General features: G+C 46.5%; 1 protein-coding gene across 11 annotated transcripts in view; it reads right to left on the bottom strand.

The window, feature by feature from the left end:
* Positions 1-23,774, bottom strand: part of ZC3H7B (zinc finger CCCH-type containing 7B) — a 48,095-nt gene that overhangs the window by 4,568 nt on the left and 19,753 nt on the right. For 8 of the 11 annotated variants that reach the window (XM_083859231.1, XM_083859234.1, XM_083859236.1 and 5 more), the window contains 14 exons: positions 22,153-22,406; positions 20,349-20,697; positions 19,270-19,379; positions 18,253-18,415; positions 18,006-18,167; positions 16,962-17,167; positions 15,395-15,495; positions 14,519-14,700; positions 10,877-10,962; positions 5,618-5,751; positions 3,947-4,052; positions 2,788-2,896; positions 993-1,126; positions 55-218 (listed from right to left, as the gene is read on the bottom strand). In XM_083859231.1, coding sequence (XP_083715357.1) covers positions 55-218; positions 993-1,126; positions 2,788-2,896; positions 3,947-4,052; positions 5,618-5,751; positions 10,877-10,962; positions 14,519-14,700; positions 15,395-15,495; positions 16,962-17,167; positions 18,006-18,167; positions 18,253-18,415; positions 19,270-19,379; positions 20,349-20,697; positions 22,153-22,406 — 2,260 coding nt within the window. The remainder of the gene's footprint in view (positions 1-54; positions 219-992; positions 1,127-2,787; positions 2,897-3,946; positions 4,053-5,617; positions 5,752-10,876; positions 10,963-14,518; positions 14,701-15,394; positions 15,496-16,961; positions 17,168-18,005; positions 18,168-18,252; positions 18,416-19,269; positions 19,380-20,348; positions 20,698-22,152; positions 22,407-23,774) is intronic. The other 3 variants (XM_083859232.1, XM_083859235.1, XM_083859233.1) reach the window with 3 other exon arrangements.

Genomic DNA, 23,774 nt, shown 5'->3' with positions numbered 1-23,774 from the left:
CCTGTTACCCCATCCCTGCAGCAGAGACACAGGAGGGAAGAGAGACAATGGTACCTCTCGCAGAGCCGGAACTCGCCCATGGGGAAGCGGTAGCTCCAGCAGCTGGAGTCGCTGTCTGAGGTGAAGACCTTCTCCTTGTGCTTCTCCGACTGGATGTGCTGCTGCCATTGCTTCTTGCTGTTGCTGTTTTTCCCACAGAGCCAGCAGTGGTAGCCCATCTAACCAGTGCAGACAGGGAAAAAGAGTCAGTGCAATAACATTCACATCCATTGGCTTTCCCTGTGCTGGCACTACTTCTCCCCCTCTCCTTCCAGAGCATCCTGGATGCTCCACTCAGTCTGTGACTACCCACACTTCTCTGCCATATCATCTTTAGGGAATGGTGCTGACACTAAAGGGGAACAGAGGAGATGCTCTGTCAGAGTTTATCTATGGCTCAAACAGGCTTAGGGAGCAGGGCAGCTCAGTTCATTGACATGGTCCCCCTGCCCCTGCTGATGGCCCCAGTGGGCTTTCGCTGCAAGGTCCCCAGGTTCACAGGCAATGCAGAATTCTTCAGCAGCACAGACCCTTACACCAGTACCACCCTTGGCAAAAAGAGACACGTTTGCCTCTAGTTTTCCAAGGTTTATGTGCCAGCTCTTCTCCAAGCTTCTGCCTCTTCTGACAAGCCTGCAATGGTTTTGCCAGCTTGCCCAGGAGCAGGCAGGAATCCTGGAAAGAGGCTGAACTCATGCAAAAGGGAACCTAAGGTAAACTCCTAATGACTTGAGGATTAACAGAAATGCCCTTGTAGAGCCAGGTTGATCTCTTCTCACTTCAGTTGTGCTGCCCCTGCTGTGCTGCTCCAAGCTGTCCATTTAACATATGTTAATACAGGCTCTGTTCCACTAGAGCAATGCAGTCCCTGCTAGCCACACCTGGAGCACAGAAGAGAGGCAGTCTGGTGGCACTGAGGAGGAGGAATGAAGGACAAGAGATCAGCTTATTACCATAATGTCCGCATAGTCAGTGGGCATCTGGATCTGTTTCTCCCCTTCTCGCGAGGTGAGTGGTGTTCCCTCTCCAGGCTTCCCAGGATTGTGTTTCTTTAGCCACATGTCATAGGTCTGCTGCATATCTAGTACTGCACAAAGGTGACACATGAAGCCACTCAGACACTCTCCCGCCCTATGCACAAACTATGAGAAAAGGACAAATGCTGGGGCAGCCCTTTCCTCCCCTCGTCTGTGCAACAGCACTGAAGGCCTGTGCCCCATGTCACCTCCTCAGATAAGACCCCTGGGGAGAGGAGCGAAATTCACACAACACCACCTGGGGATGGGGGGTGTCTTCTATCAGTCAAGGAACAACTGTGACTACAGCCACACAAACTTTTCAGAAAGGTGGCAAAGTGCCACAAGATCTCCTTGGAATTCACCTCACAAGATGATTCACCAACAAGATGATTCTGCTTGCCCTCAGAAGACATCTCATCCAGCCAGGAACCTAAGGCAGGGCTGGTTTCAGATCCATCTCTTCCTTCTAAGCCCAAGCCTTACCCTCAGCACTAGAGGGGGAGGAGAGCCCCTAAGCAAGCTGGCCACAGGAAGTACTGCAGAGGGGAGGAGGACCTAATGATATCTTGCTCTAAGTTCAAAACCTGCCCAGAAAACTGCAGTCAGTGTCCCTCATGGCTTTTGATTTCAAAGCCACTCAGCATATTTCTGGTAAGGGAAATTTGAGGTGGAAGCTTTAACTAGACATCTGCCTTTGCAAGATCAGCTCCTGAGAGAGGCTATGGAAACATAAATGTTTGCAGACATGGAAATGATGCTCTAAATATGATGCATTAGTGATTTACTCCTTGCTAAATGGGTAATTGAGGAAGTTGAGGCAACTGGGAGAATGAATGCAAATTCCTCCAGATTCACCTTTGTGCTTGAGGAAACACACCCAGTCTGATGTGCTTTAAAGGCCTCAGCAATAAAATGCTTTTAACTGCAAAAAGTAACAGTTTGGCTCAGCAGAGAGAAGGCCTCTCCACAGAACCGTACCAACCAAAAAGGCTCAGGGCAGGCCTGAAATCCCTCAGGCTTTCCAGCAGCTCCAAGAGAGGGAGGTGACACCTGGACAGTTGGCCCTTTTTTTCCCAGCTTCCTGTTGATCTGAATAAACAAGGATTTCTGCCACAGAGCTGGCTGTCTAGGATATGGGCACCCCCCCCAACTATCGCTCAAAAGGTAAGCCTGCAGAATTAAATACAGACAAGTTCTTCCACAAAGGCACCATCCAACAATGTTCTCATTCAGGACCTAAATTCCATTCCTTTGAATGCAATGCCATGAGCAAGGAGTGCCATAGCCCAGGACCAAGGAATATGAGCAGAAATAGGTAAGATAGCCAAGGCAGATAGAAGACAGACAAGGAAGATATACAAGCAGCTACAGGCTAGGATGGTGCTTTGGCAAGGCTCAATACAGAGCCATTGGACAGGCAATACAGGCAATTGGAGGGACAGTACAAGGTGGATTCAAAAGTGATGAAAAAGAGAGGGCAGTAGTGAAGCAATGTAAGACATAAAACTATTGTGCACTAGTCCCACCGCAAGGGACTCGAGAGATATATCCATATTTCAGAAAAAAGCAGCTGTAGACAGACCTGACCTACAATCCCACTTAAACTCATGGCAGCAGCCTTGTCCAGTTCTATCTCTGTTGTCATGAATATGTCTTAACAGACTCTCCAGAGGCCCAAATGTTCTCTTCCCTCTTCCCAAACTCTTTGGCCCACATTTCTCCCACTCACTTTTATTTTCCTTCATGAAGGTCCACATGTCTCTCTCCTCAGGGCTGTGAGCAAAGGAGCAGTTGCCCACATACTGGCATTTCCTGCCATTCTGTGCATGGATACACAACTGTTAAAAGACAGAGAGAAAAATTTAGCATCTGCTCAATCAGTCCTTGCTAGAGGGGAAAGTAGGTTTGGTAACCAGCCAGGGCATTAAATTGCACAGGAGAGCTTGCAAACAGGACACTTTATATATCATTAACTCATGATTCTTTTTCTCAGTCTCCTGATGACATAAACACACAGGCAGGTCACCAGCTGTTGCCATTTCCATAGGTGACTGGATGCAGGTACAGGGTGACAGCAAGGAGCATCCTGGATTGACCCAATAGTGTCTCCTGCTGATCAAGCTGCTGGTCCCCAAAGGTGACTCATTCTCCAGCCATCTCTGAATGGGTGAAGAGTGGCCTTACGGATTGCTTAGACCACACTGGTGCACACACAACTATCAACAGCATCATTGCCTGAGAAAATGAGAAGCTTTCTAAACATCATATTTACTGATCATCTTTTCTCCCCTGTCCTGGGACAAAAGGAGGATCTATAATAGGGTAGGGGGAAGGAGTTTTCTCCTTTCAGGGAAAAAGGGAAGGAGAGGGAGAGAGAAAATATCACCACATTTGGGCCTGGGGTTGGAGTCTGGATATCTCTAATTTTCCTCATAGCACGTGGCTTTTTTGCTGAGTTCTTAGTTTTGCTTTCAAAACCTATTGTGAACAAGTTTCACAGTGGCACAGTCACAGCGAAGCAGGGGTAGGCTTCTCCTAAGCATCTTGCCTCTCACCCACATTGAAAAACCCTGACGTAAGAGGAGTCTTAAATTTCATTCCCAAACCCTTTGCCAGCCAGAGATGCATTAACAGTTCTTGTTACGCATTAACAGCAACACTGGAAACTTGCATTTGTGCCTAGAGTGATTTAAATGGGTGCTGCTCCTTCTTCTGCTCCATCTTTTTGCTGTATGTGTTTTGCTGCCATCAATCTGTCCTTACCTCCCAACTCAGCCATCATGTGCTTGCCTCTCTGACAGGGCTTCAAGGGAGCAGCCCTCAAGGCACTGCACCATGGTGGAAGGGAAAGGGATGGGGCACCTGGCCATGCCGGGCACAGGGCTTACATCATATTGCTGTGGGAAGTTACGTATGGAAGGCAGTGGTCGGACTGACACCCACTTCTTCTTAGCTTTGGACATCACCAGCAGGACACGGCGTTCCTTAGTCCAACTGAAGAAGAGAGAATAAATCAAGAGAGGCATAAGGAAGAGGAGAACAAGGGTTCTTTACCTCAGAGACACTTAAATATTGAGACATGAGCAGACCCTCCTGTCCAGCTTGTCCCTGAACTATCTGGCTGTTCCTAGACATGTACATCTGTTATGGAGAAGCCACAAGAAGGCTGTTTTACGAGGACTTCTCCCTGTACATATTACCTATTTCCTGGGGTACTTCTTTTCATAAAGCCACAAAAATCTCCCCCAAATCTCATATGGCATCACCACAGATTATTGACTCTTATCCACTCTTTGACACAGCCAATTCTTGTGCAATCAGAACCATAAAAAACACTTGGGAATATTTTCTGCTTGAAAGGTGCAATAGAAATGCAAGTCATTACAAGCACCGCCTTATGAACAGTTCCCAGAAGTATTTATTCTCCTGCAGCTCCAGCAAGGGATCACCAGGAGATACCCTGAGCAAAAACCCCAGCTCTATTCAGCAGGTGCACAAAGAGGTGTTATTTTTCCCATCCCAGGAAGCAATCCTCACCTGCATACTTCCTCCAGAAACTGCTGCTTCTGTCTCTTCTTCAACAAAAGTCTTGTATTTACAATAGGAAGCAAGACTGTGCCTTTGTGGCTTGTGTTATAGGAAGAGAAGTTTTATAAACCCTTCCATCCTATCCCTGCAGGCTGCCTGCGTGAGACAGGCCACAGTTTCCATGAACAGTGACTTCCCAGCCAGTATTTCTCTTTAGGGGGCTTATAAGACAGATGGGGACAATTTTTTTTAGTAGAGCCTGTAGTGTTGTGACAAGGGGTAGTGTCTTGAAACTAAAAGAGGGTAGATTCAGGCAAGATATAAGGAAGGAATTTTTTATGATGAAGGTGGCACAACCCAGAGAGGTAGTGGATGCCCCATCCCTGGAAACATTCAAGGTCAGGCTGAGCAACTGATCTAGTTGAAGATGTGCCTGCTCATTGCAGGATGGCTGGATTAGATGACTTTTAAAGGTCTCTCCCAGTCCAAACTGTTCTATGATTCATGCTTCTTTCACACCAAACATTCTCATGGGCTGTAAGGAGTCAAGAGGTGCAAACAGACATCACATGCATCACAGAGGAGCAATCAAAGCAATGAAAGAGCCAAGGGAAACTAATTTAAAAGGAAGCAGAATATCTCAAATCATTGCTAATTGTGACATGACAAACATCTGCAAACAGCTAAGAATATAAACATGTGCAGAGAAGAACTCTGTTGGTGCCCTCAGTAAGAAGAAATGATAGGAACCGGGAGAAAAGGGAATTGTGGGAGCTGGACTGTCTGTGCCAGGAGTAACAGTCTGTACAATGCCGGCAGTGAATACACTGGCAGCAAATAAAGAGAGAAGGAAGCTAGAAAACAGCTATCTGCAATGCCTGCTGTAGTGACAAACACCCCAAGCAGTGAGAGGCTGCTAGGAAACCCTATAGCCTCCTCTGAAGATGCCAAATGAAGCCAAATGGAGAAGGTAGGATGAAAATTCCTGCCCTTGAAGAGGGGTAGAGGGAAGAGAAAGTTGAATTGCTCACCAGTGGGGGGCTTTGGCACTACAGTACTTGAGGTCTTTATCTGGCTCCACCAGCTGCCCGTTCCTCCAGCACTGGCCACACACAAATTTCATCTGGAGGTCAAAGGTGCTTGACGTGGGAGTCCGGGGAGAAGCCTGGGGAAAAGAACAATAGCCTCAGGCGAACAGAGGCAAAATGCACCCCAAATCCTGCCACAAAGATGCTGGCAGCTCCCCGCATGCCTGTGTTCCAGTGACAAGCCAGATTAAATCAGCTCTCCTTTGCCAGTATTAGCTGATGGCCTGATGAGATACTAGACAAGAGCAAAACCACTGCTTGCTTCAGCATGATTTTCTGGGCGTTGACATCTGGCCAAATGCACAGACAGCCTGGCAAGCTTCCAGCACTGACCAGGCCCGCCTGTGAAATCCCTGCAGCATATATCTGTGTACAGACAAGCTCTGTGAGACCTGCTCCAGAGCTTAATCCCCACTTCCCTGCAGGAAGGGCAATCCATGTCCTACTCTGCCTGTTGGAGAGTGCTTGGTGGCACAGCCGAGACAGCCCCTTGGGAGAAAGCTGGACCCAATATCAAAATGCAGGACCCAAAACTCCTGCTTTTGGACCAAGAACCTTGTGTCACACCCAGCATTTGACACAATGAAGTCAGAGCTGGGTCCTCTTGTTGATATCATTCAACTCTTGTTGATATAATTTTCTGGGTAGTCCTCTCACAGTTCCTCTGCACTGTTTCACATGCAGTTAAATCACAGTCTCTGGACAGAGGTACAATGCACATATTTCATTATCTTCTAAGCCATTGCACTTACTGCCCTCACCCCACCTGAGAAGGTTGGATTGGGATTATGACTAACAGATTGTGGGGAAGGAAAAAAAATTGGAGCCAATCTCATATCACTGCTGCCTCATGTTTTCTGAGCAAATCTTTGGAAAACTGTTTGCATTCTGTATCACCACTGGAAGATGAGGCTGGTGTCTCCAGTTCATTTCCAAACTGAAGAACAAACCTGACTGTATGCCAGTGGCCCTGGGCATGGGAGTATATGAGAGTACAAGAGAACACTCTGGTCATCGAGCTGGCCATGAAGCACAAAGGTCATGCACCAGCAAAACAATTCTCTGACTGTCAGCCACATCAGCAGCCCATCCCACCTGCCATGCCTTGACTTTAACCCCAAGCATCTCACAATAACCAGACATACAAGGTGTGGTCTCCGAAGAGCAGGTTTCTGCTAGCAATTGATTAGCAGTAGCATGGAGCCTGGCTGCATCCCTTGGTGAAGGGAAAACAGCAAGCACAGACAACACAGAATCAAAGCATTTCCCAGGAGATGCCACATCAGCTGTCAACTACCACTCTGCATCCTCCAGACCTAGTCTTTTGGAGAACCAGAGCTCACATATAAAGGGTTCTCTGTCACTGTGAAGAGCAGAGTTGAGATCTGGGCTACCATGGAAGGCAGTAAGATGCCTCCCTCTCAGATATGTGGCCTTTGAACAGTAGCTTTAATCTCCACTTGGTCTCCAAAGGAAATTCCACTACAGCTCACTACTGACCCATCAAACCTGTAGGCCTATGATGACAAAAAGGTGGCATATTTCCTTTTATCAATCCCATGCTATCCTGCTGGTGACATATCTTTCAGCACAGCCAGAAAACTTTGCTTAAACCTACTGACCCAGCAAAACTAAACACTGAGTGTCTCCAGAAGGGACAAGAGATTAGAGAGTTAGAAAATATCTCTCAGGTAGTTCTGGTATTCTGGGCTGCTTTTTCCACAAATTCTTAACCAAAAGAAGCCCTCTGCATTTCTTCATCTGAGTCATGCACACTGCTGGTCAATCCAGTGGGCATGTATGCTCCCAGGGGATTAGGAGCCAAGCAAAAAACCAAAGCAGCTGCTGTTAATGTTACATGACTGTATTTGTAAAGGCAAGGCACATACCTGGCAGGCTGCTGATAACCAACAGTGTGGAAATTATATCACATGAGGCTATAGCAGACGAAGCCAGGCAAAAGTGCCATGGGCTATGGCACCACTCCTTGCTATGGAGCCAGACAATATAGTGCTAGCTATGCACCATGGCAACCAAATAAATACAAGTCTGGCACGATAGCTCTCACTTCAGGCTTTGCAGAAAGCAACAGACCCTGCATGGCCACTCATGTCTCCCAGCTTCAGGAACTCCTCTTAGCGACACTAAAATGTTCTCTGGAGGAGCCACTTGCCTCAGGGACTATATGCGGAGCCCAGGTTACTCAGTCACCTGAGTGAGCAGTACTTAAGTGCAAGTACTCCTTAATGGAGACCTTTTTTCCCTCTCCATGCTCAAATTGATAATTCTGCAGTCAACTTTCATGGGGGTTCTGGTGCTGGCTAGGGGAATAAAAACAAGACAGCTCTTGAAAAACAGAAAAAATGAGGGCTACAACCCCTCAGTTTGCAGGGATGCAATGAGAGGATGCCCAGCTCCCTAAAACAGCCCCTCCTGCTGACTGGCTCTTCAATCTGTCGCCACTGGGTTTACTCCTACAGCAGCTGCTGTGAGGCCAAATTTGTGGGGCCAAGTGCAAGATTCACATCAGGTGCTTGGCAGGCAGTGTATCTTCATTTTTTATTTCTTACTAAGCCTCCTGACCTTCACTGTCGCAGCTACTTCCTGCCTGCCTCTTTTCTCTATTTTGCTGCCTGCCTCTTTTCTCCACAACTGGACAGCCCTGGGTGCTGTCCAGCTGGCAGCTGTGACAAAACTGCAGCAAAATCCCCCAGAGCGACTTTGCTTCCACTGACCAGAGGGCACTGGAGTGAGAGGGGATCACACAGGATGGTGGGAAGGAGGGGTCTGTTTTTAAAGCACTTCTGTGAAGTTGTCTTTGCCCAGCAGCCCACTTTGAAAGCTGGAAGGATGCTGAGAAAACTGAATCACATTAGCCTGCTTAGACAGAAGAAACAATGGCAAAAGTAAACCTCTCTTAACAGATAGCTAGTCCTGCCTGCAGGGTCCTCAGCAGCAAGCCAGAGTCTCATCCCAAAGCACAGCCCTCTGGCTGAGGACATATTGTTGCCAAAGCCATGGTGTCCTACTGCAAACATATACATCTGACTGACTTGACTGTCTCCCTGCACAGTGCCAGGCTGCCAATCCTTACAGACAGCTAGTGATGCTGCTGGTAGGCATTTTCTCACTGTACTAACATGGCTGCTGCTTTGTCTCTGCATCTGGAAGGGTGGTGGTTTGAGTCCAGCTCTGTGACAGGCATTTGTGGGGCACAGCCAAACTTTGCCACTGGTCATTAGCCCTAGCACTGCCCACAGGCCCCATAAACAGTAGCTCTCTGCCCATTCCCTGATGTAGCAGGCTCTGGTATTCCATTTCCTGATCCTCTGCCCCCTGCAAGCCCCAGCAGCCAGAAATGGAACCTTCGCTTAGCATCCAGATCCCATGTGCTTCAGTGGACATGCTCTGACAATGTCTGCTGTACAGCTTATTCTTCCAGCAGCAGCACCACCAGACAAAGGTGAACTTAAAGCTGCAAGACTTACAGGAAAACAGCTGTCTCTTTATATATATTTTTAATCCCCTCATTATGCACAGAGAATGGCAAGGCAGAGCTTTCTTGAAAATGCAGGTAAATTCACAGCAGGCAGGACAAAACCAATCTCTGGACTGTGCTCTTGGGGCAAGGCACATATGGAGGAGGGATTGGTGATATAAATCCAACTGCTGTCACAAACTGCTGCAAATTCACATTTAGCTTCCTCCCATGTGGAGATGCAGGCCACTGCCTCTGTCCCCACACCAGGCAGAAAGAGATCACAGCCAGCTCTGGTTGCAGGGACCATTCAGATCATCCACTTCTCATATAATACAGGATGTAGAAACTTGTCCTGCTCAGCTTCCTGAGAGGCTAGAACATATTCCTTAAGCAAGTCAAACAGTTCTGGGAACTAGAGACCTTGGTTATTCTGCACTGCTGGTTCCCATTCCTCTCATCCAACTGTTTCAGACCAAAACAACCGCACAGGTTTATTGCTGAGCATCCTCTCAAAGATGAATCTATCTCATGCAGCATAACCAGTCTATAGATGGACACGGAGCCCATTGCAAGTGTCAGTGCAGTCACCTGCATCTTTTCTGTTAGGCTAAACTATGCCCATCAGACCTTCCCACAGATAATTCCCCAGCATCAGTGCCCTACAGCCTTCAGAACATTTCTGTTGGCCCACAACCAAGATAAAAAACAGTGGCTAAACATTACAAGTGACTCAGATTCCTCTCCTATTAAAAATCTCCTCCACAGGGTGCTCACAGACTGCACTCAGCACTGGTCTCTGCAGAGGAACTCCTGGGTGACAGATCCCACACAAAGGTGAAAAACTCTTGCTTGGACAGTAAGGCACAGGCCAAGGGATGACAAGCTCAGGTTCGCCAAGGTTAAAGAAAGCTGTTAAGTGCGAACAAAAAGGATTTACACCACTTTCCTCACCGTTCTCCTATTCTAATGGCAAAAACTGCTTTAGTTCAACCTCAGGACCAGGCTGGGAATTGGCCTCTCTGGGTGGGCTCTGCTCCCACAGTACAGAAATCCTCTCTGGAGTAAAAAAAAAAAAGAGTAGGACAGCACTGTCCATAGCCAACAAGACAGAGGAAAGTAAACAAAGAAGAGCCCTTTGCTTGTAACCCCTCTCAAACTACTCTGGTATACTCTTGGTAGTGCTGGAGGGTGCAGCCTCCACACTGAGAGACTGGTGGCAAAAAAAAGGCAAAGCTCCCAGCCTCCTCCTGGTAAAGCACCACTAAGGTCTGTCAGCCTCAACAGCACCTGGGCTGCCAGTTCCACCCACTTCTGCATTTAGATCAGTCCTATAGGTCATGAGTCATTCCTTAGAAGTCCTTCAAACTGCTCTACCATCCCTCGGCCACTAAATGGAAGCAGGAGACATTTGGCCACTGTGTGGCCACTGCCCCAAAATCTCCCACTTTCACCAGCAAGGTGTCACAGGAAACACCATTCTTGTGTATGTTGCTCTCAGTGACCTGGAGGCTTCACCGTACCAGGGAACAGAGCAGAAAATAACACTGCAAAAACACAATGCTCAACACCAGCACTGCATCTGGGAAAGCTCTCAGCTCTCCTCAATGGCCAGCCTGGTCTGCCTGGGACCTGTCAGGCACAGTAGTGGGAGGAAAAGAGAGAAAGAGCTGGAACCACTGGGAGCAAAATCTAGCTCCAAGCCCTAGATGGCCCTTACTTACCACGCTGTTGGCTGGTTTGCTGGCATGTGCCTCCATCTGCTGCCAGTACTTCTTAGACTCCTGCACGATATCTTCATGGGTCATTCCTGGGAACAGAAAGGAGACAGAACTGAGCTACACTCCTTTGGCCAAGAGAAGAGAGTGAGAGGTTGCAGGGCTTCTTCATTTGGGCTTAGTAACCTCTGGGTAGCTGACAGCTCTCAACAGTCCCCCTGGTAATGTCAGGACTGAGCTGCAACAGAACTCACCAACAGAACATGTCTAATCCCTTGCTAAGGAAGCTCCTCTCTACATGAGCCAAACAAAAGGAGAAGAGTTTGGTCTCCTGGGCTTGTTCAGACCTACCTTTCTGCTAAGGCAGTCTGCAAAGAACCCAGACACTGCTTCCAAGCCAATAATTTTCCCAAGAGTCAAGAGCTTGACCAAGGCTGTCTGCCAACCCCATACCAGCAGGTTCTACCAAGGTCCTAAAGGCAATGCTTTGTTACTATTGATCTACTCTATATAGAGTTTTTGCTTCTAGCTTGGAAGATCACAGATACCCACTGAGACATCTAGCATCTCCAAGACCCCAGAATTCTCACCTATTACCTGCTGGGATTAATTAACCTGTTACACCTTCAAGTTGAGACGGCTCCCCATCAATCAATAGACAAAGAGTAAAGTTGAAATTCAACACAGAGACATGAAGCCCGACCAAAGCAGCAAGGAAAGACCAGCAGTTCAAAACCAACCAAGGAACAGCTGCTAGTAAATAATCAGCGAAGAAAGATCTGCAAAGTCTCAAGATATCAGAAATACAACATCAGACAATGAGAAAAAGTACTGGTCAGACCTTATCTAAGGAATTAGCTCCTGACAAGCTCAAGTGGTGAGGGAACAGCCAGCTGTTAGCACCAGCCAGCTCGATGGGCATTCAAGTTATTAAGTGCTCTAAAGACCCAAGACAGCTGCCAAAGCAAACTGAAGCAAATATCTTCCACAGGCAGCTGATTGCAGCAAGGGGGGTGCTGAGGATAGCCTTGATGCAGCATCCCCAGGACACAGACATTGCAAATTTATTCTTTGCTAATGCCTACAGCTTTTATTACTGAAGTGAGGTGTTCCCCAGGAGAATTACATAAATACAATCATTGATCTGGGAGACAGCATGTTCCAAACTTAACGGCCACCAAAGTTTTCATCTCAGCTTAGGCTGTGTGTAGCTTGGGTAAGTCACAGAAATCCTGACCTCTGTTTTCCTGACTTTGATTTCAGCTGTTCATGTCCCCATCAGGCAACACTACTGCCATTTACCCAGGGCTTGAACAGGATGAAAAGCACTCAGAAAACTTCACCATTCTTCAAGAACATTTGCTCAGGTCATTAAAATGGCAGCTACTGCATAACTGGTACTGCTCAGGTCAGAGCTGTTGGTGAATATTCTACCTCTTAACCATTAATCCCAAAAGACCTCTTCCATGTCCAAGTATTCCAGGGTTGGACACAATGATGATTTGTATTTTGGGGACAAAAGCTCTAAAACTGGGAAAACCACAACAAAAAGTTAGCATGCTGCACTGGACCTGGGAGGGAAAGGGTTGAAGCAGCTCCCACCTTCTCCGTTCTGCACACCTGTGATTCTTGGGGTGCAGAACCAAAGGGAGAAGCATATGCAGGTCTTGTCAAAAGACTGTATTTCAAATGTAGTTCTTGTGACTGCCTTCTTCCAGTTCCAGAATTCTGAGCTATCTTAACAACACAGTCTAGAAATTTGGTGGTTGGGAAAGAAAAACCTTCCCAAATGTGAAAGGATGGTTTACAATCTACCAGCTTTTCAAAACATGAACCATCACAAAAAAATTGAGCTGGGGACCAAAAGGCCCATGGGTTGATTATTTATAATATTTCAGCATCTTTTGCAACATCATTAGTGAAGATGAAGAGTCTGTTATTACCACTGGTTGAAGAAGATACCAAGAAAGGTCTGTGAAGAGCCACAGTGAACAAGAAAACAGTCCTGCCTGTCAAATTTTCAGATCTTGGGAATCTTTATTCCACTAATACAATCCTTTATCCCCATAAACAAAGCCAAAAGCTCTGTAAATGTTCAAATGGCTGTGAAGTGTTTCAAAAGTAAGCTGCCCTCTTCCTATTCTTGCTGAGCAAATAGTTCCCAAATGAAACTTCTTGCTCCAAAGCTAAAGCATTCCTAGAGAATGGCAACAACTACCTTTAATCTCAGTTTCCATAATGAAGGCTACACTTGAGAGAGGCAAACTCACAAAGAAAGCAGGCTCATATATACAGCCCTGCAGAAAAAAACCCCCACATGATAATGTCTCTCCTATTATTGGAAAAGGTGGAAGTAAGCACAAGGCTTAATGATCAGCTCTGCAGGTTAACTCATGGCTTGTTTCATCTCCTCAGTTTTCCCTCTGAAATAATTTCTTCAAGTAAAGAAGGCAAGAAAAAACCAGTTTATTTCTTCTGCAGGATGAAGAGGAAGGAACATAGAGGGAAGGAAGAAAGGAGCAAAAAAACTTTTCAAATAACAAAACCAGACCAAAACAACAAAAATAAACCAACCATGGGATAGGGAAAAACGCAAGGCACTTGAATATTAGTTCCCAGAGTACAATGAGCAGCACCACAAGCATGTAGGGCAGCAATGGTGGCCCATGACTCACAGGCAATGTGCTCTCTTAGAAACTCCAGAGCTGCAATTTTTTAATTTCCTGAGGTCACAAGTAAATAAGGGAAAACAGAAAGATTAAAGATGGCATTTGCCACAGTGTGCTACTTGTTCATCACTGTCCCTCTTGAGCTGAAGCCAAGGCCAAGGACTGCACTGAACATCAATTATGATATCAAAGAATGGTGAGAAACATCCATAATGTGCTTCCTCTCTGAAGTACTCCCATTACCAGACTGGGTGTCACACTAAATGAGACCTTGTGGCGAAAAGACATGTAGGTAGCACTGTGGGTGGACTAATATCTACACAGCCAACAGGACAGCAGCCAGAGAAAACCTCCAATATATCAGACAGAGACAGAACTGAAAGTGCCAGATGTGACGCTGTCACTATATGAATTCCCTGAGTATAATCTCTGTAAAACCCTCTCCTGAGGCATGTCATCAAAGGCTTTTTGGGAAACATCAAGTATCTTGCAAGTTCCTGCTGTTGGTCAATTTGTTTTGAGAAACTGGAGATCCATAGCTTTCTTTACATAACCAACTGCTTTGTCACCTGTGCATGCTGCCATTCTCACTGCAAGACATGTTCACTCAGGGGTCCAACTACTGTTTGTACAAGATCTAAATGCACCAAATGCTTCTTGGGATTCAGCTCTACCTAATTATAATTTTAATTTATTCAGCTGGTCCCAAGGGAAAGGCTTTCTGGTTTGCAAAGTATAATAGCCCTGTTCCTGTAAATGGACAAGAGCCAAATCACTTCACAGAACACCTCAGTCCTCTTTTTTGTGTCCCTGATGAGGCAGTAATAATTACTTACTCCCTGAGGAGGGAGTAAGTAATATGCAGGAGAAAGTGACACCTTCTCAGTACTCCAAAATCACCTTCTTCCCCTCTCAACTGGCCCTGAGTACACACTGGAAGAAACTCAGGTATAAACAACACCAGCCAAGTCATACTCACCTGAATATTGCTGCAGCAGCCAGACCTTGAGCTCAATGAAACTGTGAGCAAAGTGGCAGCTGTCCTCACGCAGGCAGCCATAACGCACCTCATGTCGGCACACATCAAACTGGAAGTGCTCCTGGAACTGACGGATCTTGGAGTATTTCAGGGAGGTGGAACGCACAATGTGGACCAGACACCTGCAGAAAAATACAAAGCACCACAGGATCAAACCCTCCCCCACCTCCTCCTCCTTACATATGACATCCAGACATTTGACTGGGCAGGCAACGGACATAAGGAAATCGACTCAGTGAAAGACAGATTCTCTCTGGGAAAAGCAAACCCCTGCCATCCTACCCTATCAAGCCTGCATAGTTATTTTCACTCTCAGCACATGGTTGATGCTCTGCCTAAGTTCAGAGATCAGACACATTTCAAAATATGCAGCGAAGATACCAACTCCTCTGGTTCAGCATCTCCCCATGGCATCTCAGGCTGCCAGGAACCTGAAGGAATTGTATGACTGTGTACTTGACATGTTTGTTACACTTGTTTTCCTAAATATTCATTGCCAGAGAGTCAGAGGCAGGATCCTGAGCTAGAGGATCTTTGTTTTAACCTTTTTGCAAAGGCCAAACTGAAAGGCAAATTAAGTCAATGGAAAATTTAACAGACTGACTCCAAAGGGACCTGCTTTGCTGATGCCTCAAATCCCTCAGTACCAGGAGCAAACATGCTGGGTGAAGCTCATAGTGCTATTTATCATGTTTTGAGCTGTCCTAAGATTGGAACCCGTAGGGAGGAAAGGAAGAAAGAGACCAGAGTTCTGGAGTTAAACTGGCTGGACTTGCAAGAGATTGTTCCCATCAGGAGAAAAAATTGTTCACTCACTTGTTGTCATGGAAACTGTGTTTTGCAGAAAGGTTGGAGCAGACAGATGGTGTGTCCTTGGTCCCTTTGCTGATAATCCGGGGTTTGCTGTCAAAGCAAATCTGAGAAGAGAAGAATTAGTGTACTGGGAAAATCTTAAGGAGCAGTGAACCAGAGCGACTTTGCTTAGAAGAGGAAGAAGAACCAGAGCCAGCCTATTCTAATGTTCCAAGTTAGAAAGAAGTGTGGTGAAAACTTTGTGGTAGGACTTTAAAATAAAGCAAGTCAATCTCTGAAAAAGCTTCTGGACAACATTTTTTGTCTTATTCTCAACAGTATTTTCCATTGTGGTTGGAAAAATTTTGGTCAGAGCCGCATATTCTTTCCTTGTTAGCCAATAGAACAAGAACAAAGGAGAAATAAAAGAACAACCACTTCACAGCAAAGAACACATCACTTTACATGCACTGCCAACATGGGAAACTCTGTGCTGCAGAGCATTAAGATGATATGAGGCAATTCTCAACTGACTGACTCAGTAGCTCTGCACAGACGTCAAATGGGAATTTGTTGCATTATGGAATTCCAATTTCTAAAGTAACTGGGACTAAATTACAATTCAAAGCTACATGTCAAGATGGAGGAAGAGATGAGTGATCCCATAAGGCTGTGAACACCTGGTTCAGGTACAGGGCTAAGGAGGAAAACTACTCCTTTCTCCTACATATCTGCATACAATGCTCACTGTCCTTCTGGGAGCAGGGCACTGGCTAGGACACGCAGAGTTACAGGTGGTCTTCTCCTGCACGTTTAAGATTTCCTTCTTGAAGAATGTCCAACATTCCTGGACTGCTCTTCCCTTCAGGACTATCTCCCAAGGTACTCTGTCAACCAGGCTCCTAAAGAGGCTAAAGTCTGCCCTTCAGAAGGTGAAGTGGCAATGTGGCAGTTCTGCTGACCCCTCTCCTTATTTCTCAAAGAACTGAAAACTCATGATCGCTGGGCCCAGGATGGCTTCCAACCATTGTATCACCCACCAGTCTTTCTCTGTTCACAAACACCAGATCTGGTGGATGCCTTCCCTAGCTGTCTCCCTCACCAGCTGTCTCAGGAGTTATCTTCCACACACTCCAGGAACCTCCTGGACTGTTTCCTCTCTGCTATGTTGTATTTACAGCAGACACTTGGTAAATTGAAGTCTCCCACAAGAAAAACAGCCAACAATTACAAGATTTATCCCATCTGCCTATAGAATATTTTGTCTGCCTCTTCACCCTGGCTGTGTGGTCTATAATGGACTCCCATCTTGTTGTTGGCCTTTCCCCAGTTCCTACCCATAACCACTCAACCCTATCATCGTCATCGTTAAACTCTAGGCAGTCAAAACACTCCCTAACACACAGGGCCCTCCCCCTGCCTCTCCTTCCTCACTTGTCTCTCCTGAAGAGTTTACAGATATCCATTGCAAGCACTCCAGTTGTGCAAGTCATCCCACCATATTTTTGTGGTGGCAACTATCAACATATTGGTGGTCCGGACACATACTGAAGAGATGATGGATGCCTGTCCCCTCCCACCAGTTCTGTACCTCACAGAGGAAGGTGAAGATGCCCTGATGTTCCTTGAGGAGCTTGGCAATTGTGAGGCTGCTCTGCTTGATCCCACCTAGCGGGTCAAAGAGGAGGTCACGGTTGAGGGTCCCCTTCCTCTCCTCTGTCCACACGTCAATCTCTTCCTGGTGGTAGGCGAAGGTGCAGTTATCCCCGTACTTACAGTCCTGCTTGTTAAGCATATCTACAAAGCAACAAACAGCACACATCACCACACAGAAAGGGTGACCCGGTCAGAAACTAATCTCTCTCTCATCTTCTCCTACTGCCCACATTTCACATGGAACTGAAAGCAAGAAAACCAAGAACTAAAAGAAAAAGACATCTCCTCCCAGTTCACCTACATCAAGATATTCAGGAGGTAATGCAAACTACTGAATGGTGACAATCTTCAGTAATGCTCCTATGGGGGAAACCATCTTAAAACAAGAGGCCAGCTTTAATTCAGTGCCTGCCCAGGGACAGATCATGACTTAAATAATCTCTTTTAAAGCCAATACAGATTTTCTCCCATAAGCCTAGCAGTAAGGAGCCATTTTAGCTTGGCTCTTCCAATCTTCCCACCTCATTAGGTACTTTGTAAGGACACTGCCTTGGGATACCAGTCTGGTCACATTGTCTGCATGTACTGTGGGATGGGTTGGAACAAAGGAACAGGCAGAGAATGCTTTTCCCTAGGCAGAAACACAGCCCTGCCACAGGGCAGTTGGGTTGAGTGGAACTAATGTGAGTACATGTACAGGAGGCAGGTTCTCAGTAAAGCCCACGTCAGCAGAGCAGCTCTGAGCGTTCAGCTGTGTGCAGCAGCTCATTGAGCCTTTGGAACTCTTCTGCTCCACCACTTCAGAAGCTGCCTGCTCTCCACAACATGGCAGCTCATTGCCCTTCTCTGTACTGAGTCATCCCGCCCACAGGCTACTGATGGAACAGTAGCCTACAGCCAGCAGGTAATATCAAACAGAATTTCCCTCTCAGTCTCTCCTGGCACAGCCCCTTCCCAGTGACCAACCACTGCAGATCACCTTTGCACAGATAATAGGATCCTACAAAGTTGGTTTTGGTTGGGCGAGGACGGATCCTCTTCCAGGTCTTGTCTTCTGAGTTCCTCAGCCTGCCCAGCAGGATGTCCCGCTTGCACTTGTGCTCCAAGCCTTCCCGATAGATGTAATCGCCAGCCTTGGGCCCTGCCAGAAAGAATAATCCCATCAGCCTGGGGAAAACCAATTCCTAGTCTGTGCCAGTGCTCTGGTGGCAGAGCAAATGCATCACCTGTTTTGGGGTAGCAGATATGACAGGCTTGTTTGAAAACGTGAGTAGACGCCAGGGGGTTCTTCACCAGCAGAGCTGTGTTGGGCATTACTGGTTCTGGCTGGGACAGCAGGTGCTCGGTGGCCTTAGGCACAGCTGGGTGACTCACTCCACCAAGGCTGACCTGAGAGAAAACACACACACCTCTCTCTTCAGCTCTGCAACCACATGGGCAAGTGTTGCGGTGTGCATTTCTAACCCCCTGCCCCACTCTAGTCTATCAAAACCTTGTCTTGTTTCTTCTCTCATCAAAATGTTCACATCTGAAATGACATTTCCAGAAGAGATGCATGCAACTTCTTCAAAGAGAATGAACACTGTGGTATGTTCACTTCAAAGACAGGCCTTCTTCCTACTGGTAAGAGACCTCAGTTTTCTATCACAAGCCACAGAACAAAATGCCCTCCTCACTCCTTCCCATTCCTTCCATCACAATCTACTCTGCAACTGACGACTTTTAAATCAACCTTATTCAACCCAAGAAAAAACCCAAACTGCTTATCAGTCAATCTTCAGGAATATTCACATTGATGTTAGCAGGGCCATCAGGTGACAGGAACTCAAGAATAACTTTTGTTCCAAGCTTACTAATCCTCCCCTTTTTCTCCAAGACTGGAAACATAGGGCAGAGGCAGAGCATCTGGAGAAGCCTGCTGACAGGGGCATAGAGCAGAAAAGAACTTCAGTAGCCTGAAGTCAAACTTGGCTTACTCTGCCCCATCTTTGAGCATTATGTGGCTGCCAGATACAGTGGGACCCTGCCCTCTATGATCTCCTGCTGACCCTACAACTCTACACACCATGTTTACCTTGGCAATACGGAGTTACAGATAAAAACAAAGATGGAACAAATGTCTTCCTACTGTGGGAATCTTTACCTGCCTTGCCACAAATGGGAGGCAAGACTCACCAGGACAGGGTAAGAAGAGGGGCCCAAATTACCTACATCACCCAAGTGACCACTACCACCACCACTACCTTGGCTCCAGAGCACTCTGGGACGTCAGCACGGGGCAGTAGCTCACTCACCACTGGGGCTGGTTTTTGGCTGCCAGGTGGGTGTCGCAGTTCCTGAGAGCTAGTTTCTTCTGGGCAAAAGAAGGGGAAAAGAGCCCCACAAAACAAAAACAATCATTTAATTCTCAGAGGCAGTTCTACTCACAAAAGGACAAACAACGGCTTATTAAATTAATTTTATTTATTTCATAATGCTTTAATACTTTCTTCCCAAAGTATCTGTCTAGATTCGGAAAAACTCCAGCAAAGGCCTTCGTGTCCCAGAAATCCTACTGAACCCAACTCTATGCTGCTGAGAACTGGCATTCCTAAGGTGGCAACCCAAAGCTGAGGTGAATGTGAGTGTGCAAGTGCTGACTCGCCAATCTTTACTGTTCTCAAAATACTTATGCTGCCAGTATACTGCAATACTGGGAACAAGTTAACCAAGAAGAAGCCCACTTCCCTCCTGAACAGGAGGGGACTTAGTCTTTGCCCACTATTCTCCACAGCTTTTCTCTTTGTGACATGAGAGTTCAGAGCCCCATTCAAGAGGATTGTCCTGAATCTAGAGATGGAGAAGACCTACCTTGGCCTCTACCATTCTGCCCAGCACAACAAAGTCCTGTAACATCTAAAGCAGTCATCATCATTCTGCTTACTTTGTGCAAAATGTCAAAGAGTCATTGAGGAGGAAAGTGGAGGAATCATGCTATAGTCCAGAAAATTGTGCCAAGGGAGGAATTCTGGACAGCAAGCCAAGCTTAAATCTCATCAGTTGTCATTATACACCTTTGTGTTCATTTCTCCTCTTTAGATTTCACTCCATGCAGGTATTGGTTATCTGGGATTACATACCTATAGCTTTTCTCATTACTTTTGAGCTAAACATAATCAGTTACTCTGTCCAAGACAATTCCCTGCTCTCTTCTACATTTATATTCCTGTTCTGCCACACCAGCAGAGAAAGCTACAAGACAGATGTCTTCAACATTGAAGGAAATAATTTTGACATGCATTCACAGCTAAGGCAACACAAAAAAACATCACCTCACACCTACCAATGGCAAAGGAATCCAAAGTATCCAGCGAACCCCTGCTTGTTCCAAAGGAGTCCAGGGCATCAAGCCGTGTATCTGTGTATGGAAGCAGATCCAGGGAATCCAGCGAATCTAAAGTGGAGCCGCCACTTCCTCCTGGTGGGGCCTCAAAGGCATCCAGGACAGAAGAGGAGGAGAGCTGCTTGGTGGGATTCATCACCAGGCCAAAGGAGGCAGGTGGCAGAGGTGTGGAGACAGGGATGCTGGCTGTCACAACTGGAGGCAGCAGCGGAGTTCCCCCCGGAAACACAGGAATCAGCTGGGGCATCTCTGTTGGCAAGTTGGCAGGAATGGTGCCCTGGACCAGGGACTTCAGGGGAGCAGGAAGGAGAATAAACAGCAAATTAGTATTGAGGAACAAAGACTGAAAAGAGATGTCCTGCTTTTGGCCAGCACAGAGTTAATTTTCTTCTTAGTAGCTGGTACAGCATGTGTTTTGGATTTTGCCTGAGAATAATGTTGATAACACACTGATGTTTTGGTTATTGCTAAGTTGTGCTTACTCCAAGTCAAGGACTTTCCATTTCCCATGTTCTGCAAGCAGGTGCACAAGAGGATGGGGGAGACAGGACAGCTGATCTGTACAAGCCAAGGGGATATTCCATACCACATAACATCAGGATATAAACTGGGGGAAGTTGGTCAGGGTCACTGACTGCTGCTCAAGGAAGGCTGGGTATTGGTCAGCAAGTGGTGAGCAATTGTACTGTGCATCACTTGGTTCTCTTGCGTTTTATTCCTCTCTCTCTCTCTTCTATTATTATTATTATTGTTGTTGTTAATCTTGTATTTTATTTTGTTTCAATTATTAAACTGTTCTTATCTTAAGCCACAAGTTTAGGGTTTTTTCAGTTATCCTCCTCACTGGGGAAGGGGCAGGAAGAAAATGAGTGAACAGCTATCTGGTACTTAGTTGCTGACTGGAATCAAACCATGACAACAGAGAGCAACAGAGAGCAACGGCTCCCAGTGAAGGGTGTGTTGTACTAGCTGGAGCAAAAGGCAGCTCAATCCACCCACAGACTTCCCACAGACCTTAAAATTTTTCTGTACTGCAAACAGTCTGGATCAGGACCTCTGAGGAGGTGTTGGGATACCTGAGTTTATCAGTCTGCAAGGCAGTGCCCTGCACTGGGCACTTAAACCAGCTCAGGTCGAGAAACAAAGCAGCAGAGTATACACAGTGCAAAGGTCAGGGTAATGATGACAACCCACGGCACCTCTAATCAGGGCTTTTCCAACATGAAAATCACTATACTGTCTCCAGACCCAAGGTGGCTCACATAAGCAACACTGGCAACATAAGTATGAATACATATTGTCTATGCAGCTCCCAGACCTGTTCAACAAGCTTAGCCTAAGTGAAACCTGCACAAAATACAAGGAGATTAGAGCATGCCCACTGTATAAAATAAATCCATCATTCCTGCTTCACCACACTCATTTCTACTTTCAGACTGACTTCAACTTCATGGACATGGGAGGCCAGGTGGAAGGAGATGTCAAGGGAGGGCTACCTTGGGTATATTTTGAGAGGCAGCTCCCTGAAGCTGCACACAGCAAAACAGGCTTGGAGGAGGACACTACATCCTCACAGTAGCAGAAATAAAGGAAAGAATGAGTGAGTTTTGCCAGAGGAAGAAATAAGAGAAAAGAATTACAGAAAGAAAATGAGAGGCAGCATGCACATCCTCATGCTCCAAGAAGCGCCAGGGACCTATTTGGAACTAAGAAGCAGCAAACCCCACATAGTGCCCACTCTTACTAGAGGGTATGGTGACCCTTCAGCAAGGGAATCCAGGAGGGAGTCTAGTTCTTCCCCAATGATCTCCCCATCTGTGAAGTCCTCCGTGTTCTCAGGAACTGGCAAGGGTACACAGTCAGGGGACGGGAGCAAGCTGGAAGCAGGAAGCGAGGTGGGCAGGTCCTTTGCATCTGAGTCAGAGGGCAAAGGGGCCAGCCCCTCATTCACAGGGATGGCCACAGGAGCTGGGAGGCACTGCAGGTCCATAGAGCAGTCTGTGATGAGAGAGAAACAGAGCGAGTCACCAGGAGAGCCTCTTGCAGGAGGCAAATAGAGCACAACATGGCAAAACCAATATTGTACAATTCCATCAAATCACAAAAATCAAGTATGCCAATTTTCTGAGAGGAGAGGCTCTAGTCTGAGGAGTACTTACCCTTTCATTTTTGTTCCCACTCTCCAATAGCTCACCAATAGCTGAAATTCTAAGGGCCAGTGCCCAGTTAACTGTCAGGATTGGGCAAGCACGTACAGCACCCAGGAACAACACAAAATCTGTGGCTGAGCAGTTACCGCAAATTCACTATGGACAGGACTAAAAGCCAGGGGCACATATTTGTCTTAACCCACCACCTGGTGTTTTCTTTAATGTTCCTCACTAATGCATTTGGCAGAGATTACTGCCTTCTCTACTCCTTGGAGCTTTGATATCCCAGCTGAAAGCCTGCTTACTTGCACACCCACTCTTAAACCCCAGGCATTCTAAGTGGAAGAAGATAAAAAACAGAAGGCCCTGTTGGGAGAAGAGTCAGAGATTGAGTGCTCAGATCAGGTTGTGCTAACAATGTGTGCCAAAAGTCCCCATCAGACTCACTCAGCTGTCTTTACCCAAGTAATTTCCCTGCTTTTGAGTCTCTCCTGATGTCCAAAAGTGGGAGGCTGCTACCCATTTTCCCCCTCAATATCTGATCAGCAAACATGCCTTTGGGAATTCATGTGAGGCGGGGTGGAGGCAGGAAAGAGGCAGTGGTTTTCCCTAAGGTTTCTTCCCTTCTTGTGTACATTACTGAAGTAGTAAGATGTTTCCATCATGCAGTATAAACCTCTGTTAAGTGAAGTTAAGGTTACAAGCACATGTTTTTCACAGAAGAGCATTTTATTCTCAAAATATTAAAGGTTAAAAAATAAAGTTCAAATGTTAGAAACTTGGAAAATGCAGCGTTACGTTTGCAGTTCTCAAACCAAGCACCCAAACTACCTTAGTTCTGCCCCTGTGCAGATATCCTGGAATAAAAGAAAAGAAACAAGACAAAGATGCTACCTTTTCCAGCCACATTCCATTGGTTGCACTGTAGCTGCAACAGACTACGGCTATAAAAGCAAGGCAAAGTTTGGAAGGAGAGACAATAGTTTTTATTAGAAAGACTGATAAAATTGGGAAAGAAACTAGACAAGCTTCAGAGACACAAAATTTGATCCAGCAAGAAATGATGCATCCTGTCTGTACCAGGTCTGTTCACTCAGCCTCCACAAGAACTTGGCCATCCCTCTACATCAGGGATCAGACGAGTGAGCCCTGTTACTGCAGGGCTGTAGTAACAGCTGCAAACAGCTCATTTGCTGGCCCAGGAATGTGCTGGCGC

The sequence above is a fragment of the Zosterops lateralis genome, assembly GCF_965231275.1.
Source record: "Zosterops lateralis genome assembly, chromosome: 4".
NCBI classification, from domain to species: Eukaryota; Metazoa; Chordata; class Aves; order Passeriformes; family Zosteropidae; genus Zosterops; species Zosterops lateralis.
The sequence above is the reverse complement of the archived record's forward strand: the minus strand, read 5'-3'. Positions and strand labels throughout refer to the sequence as shown.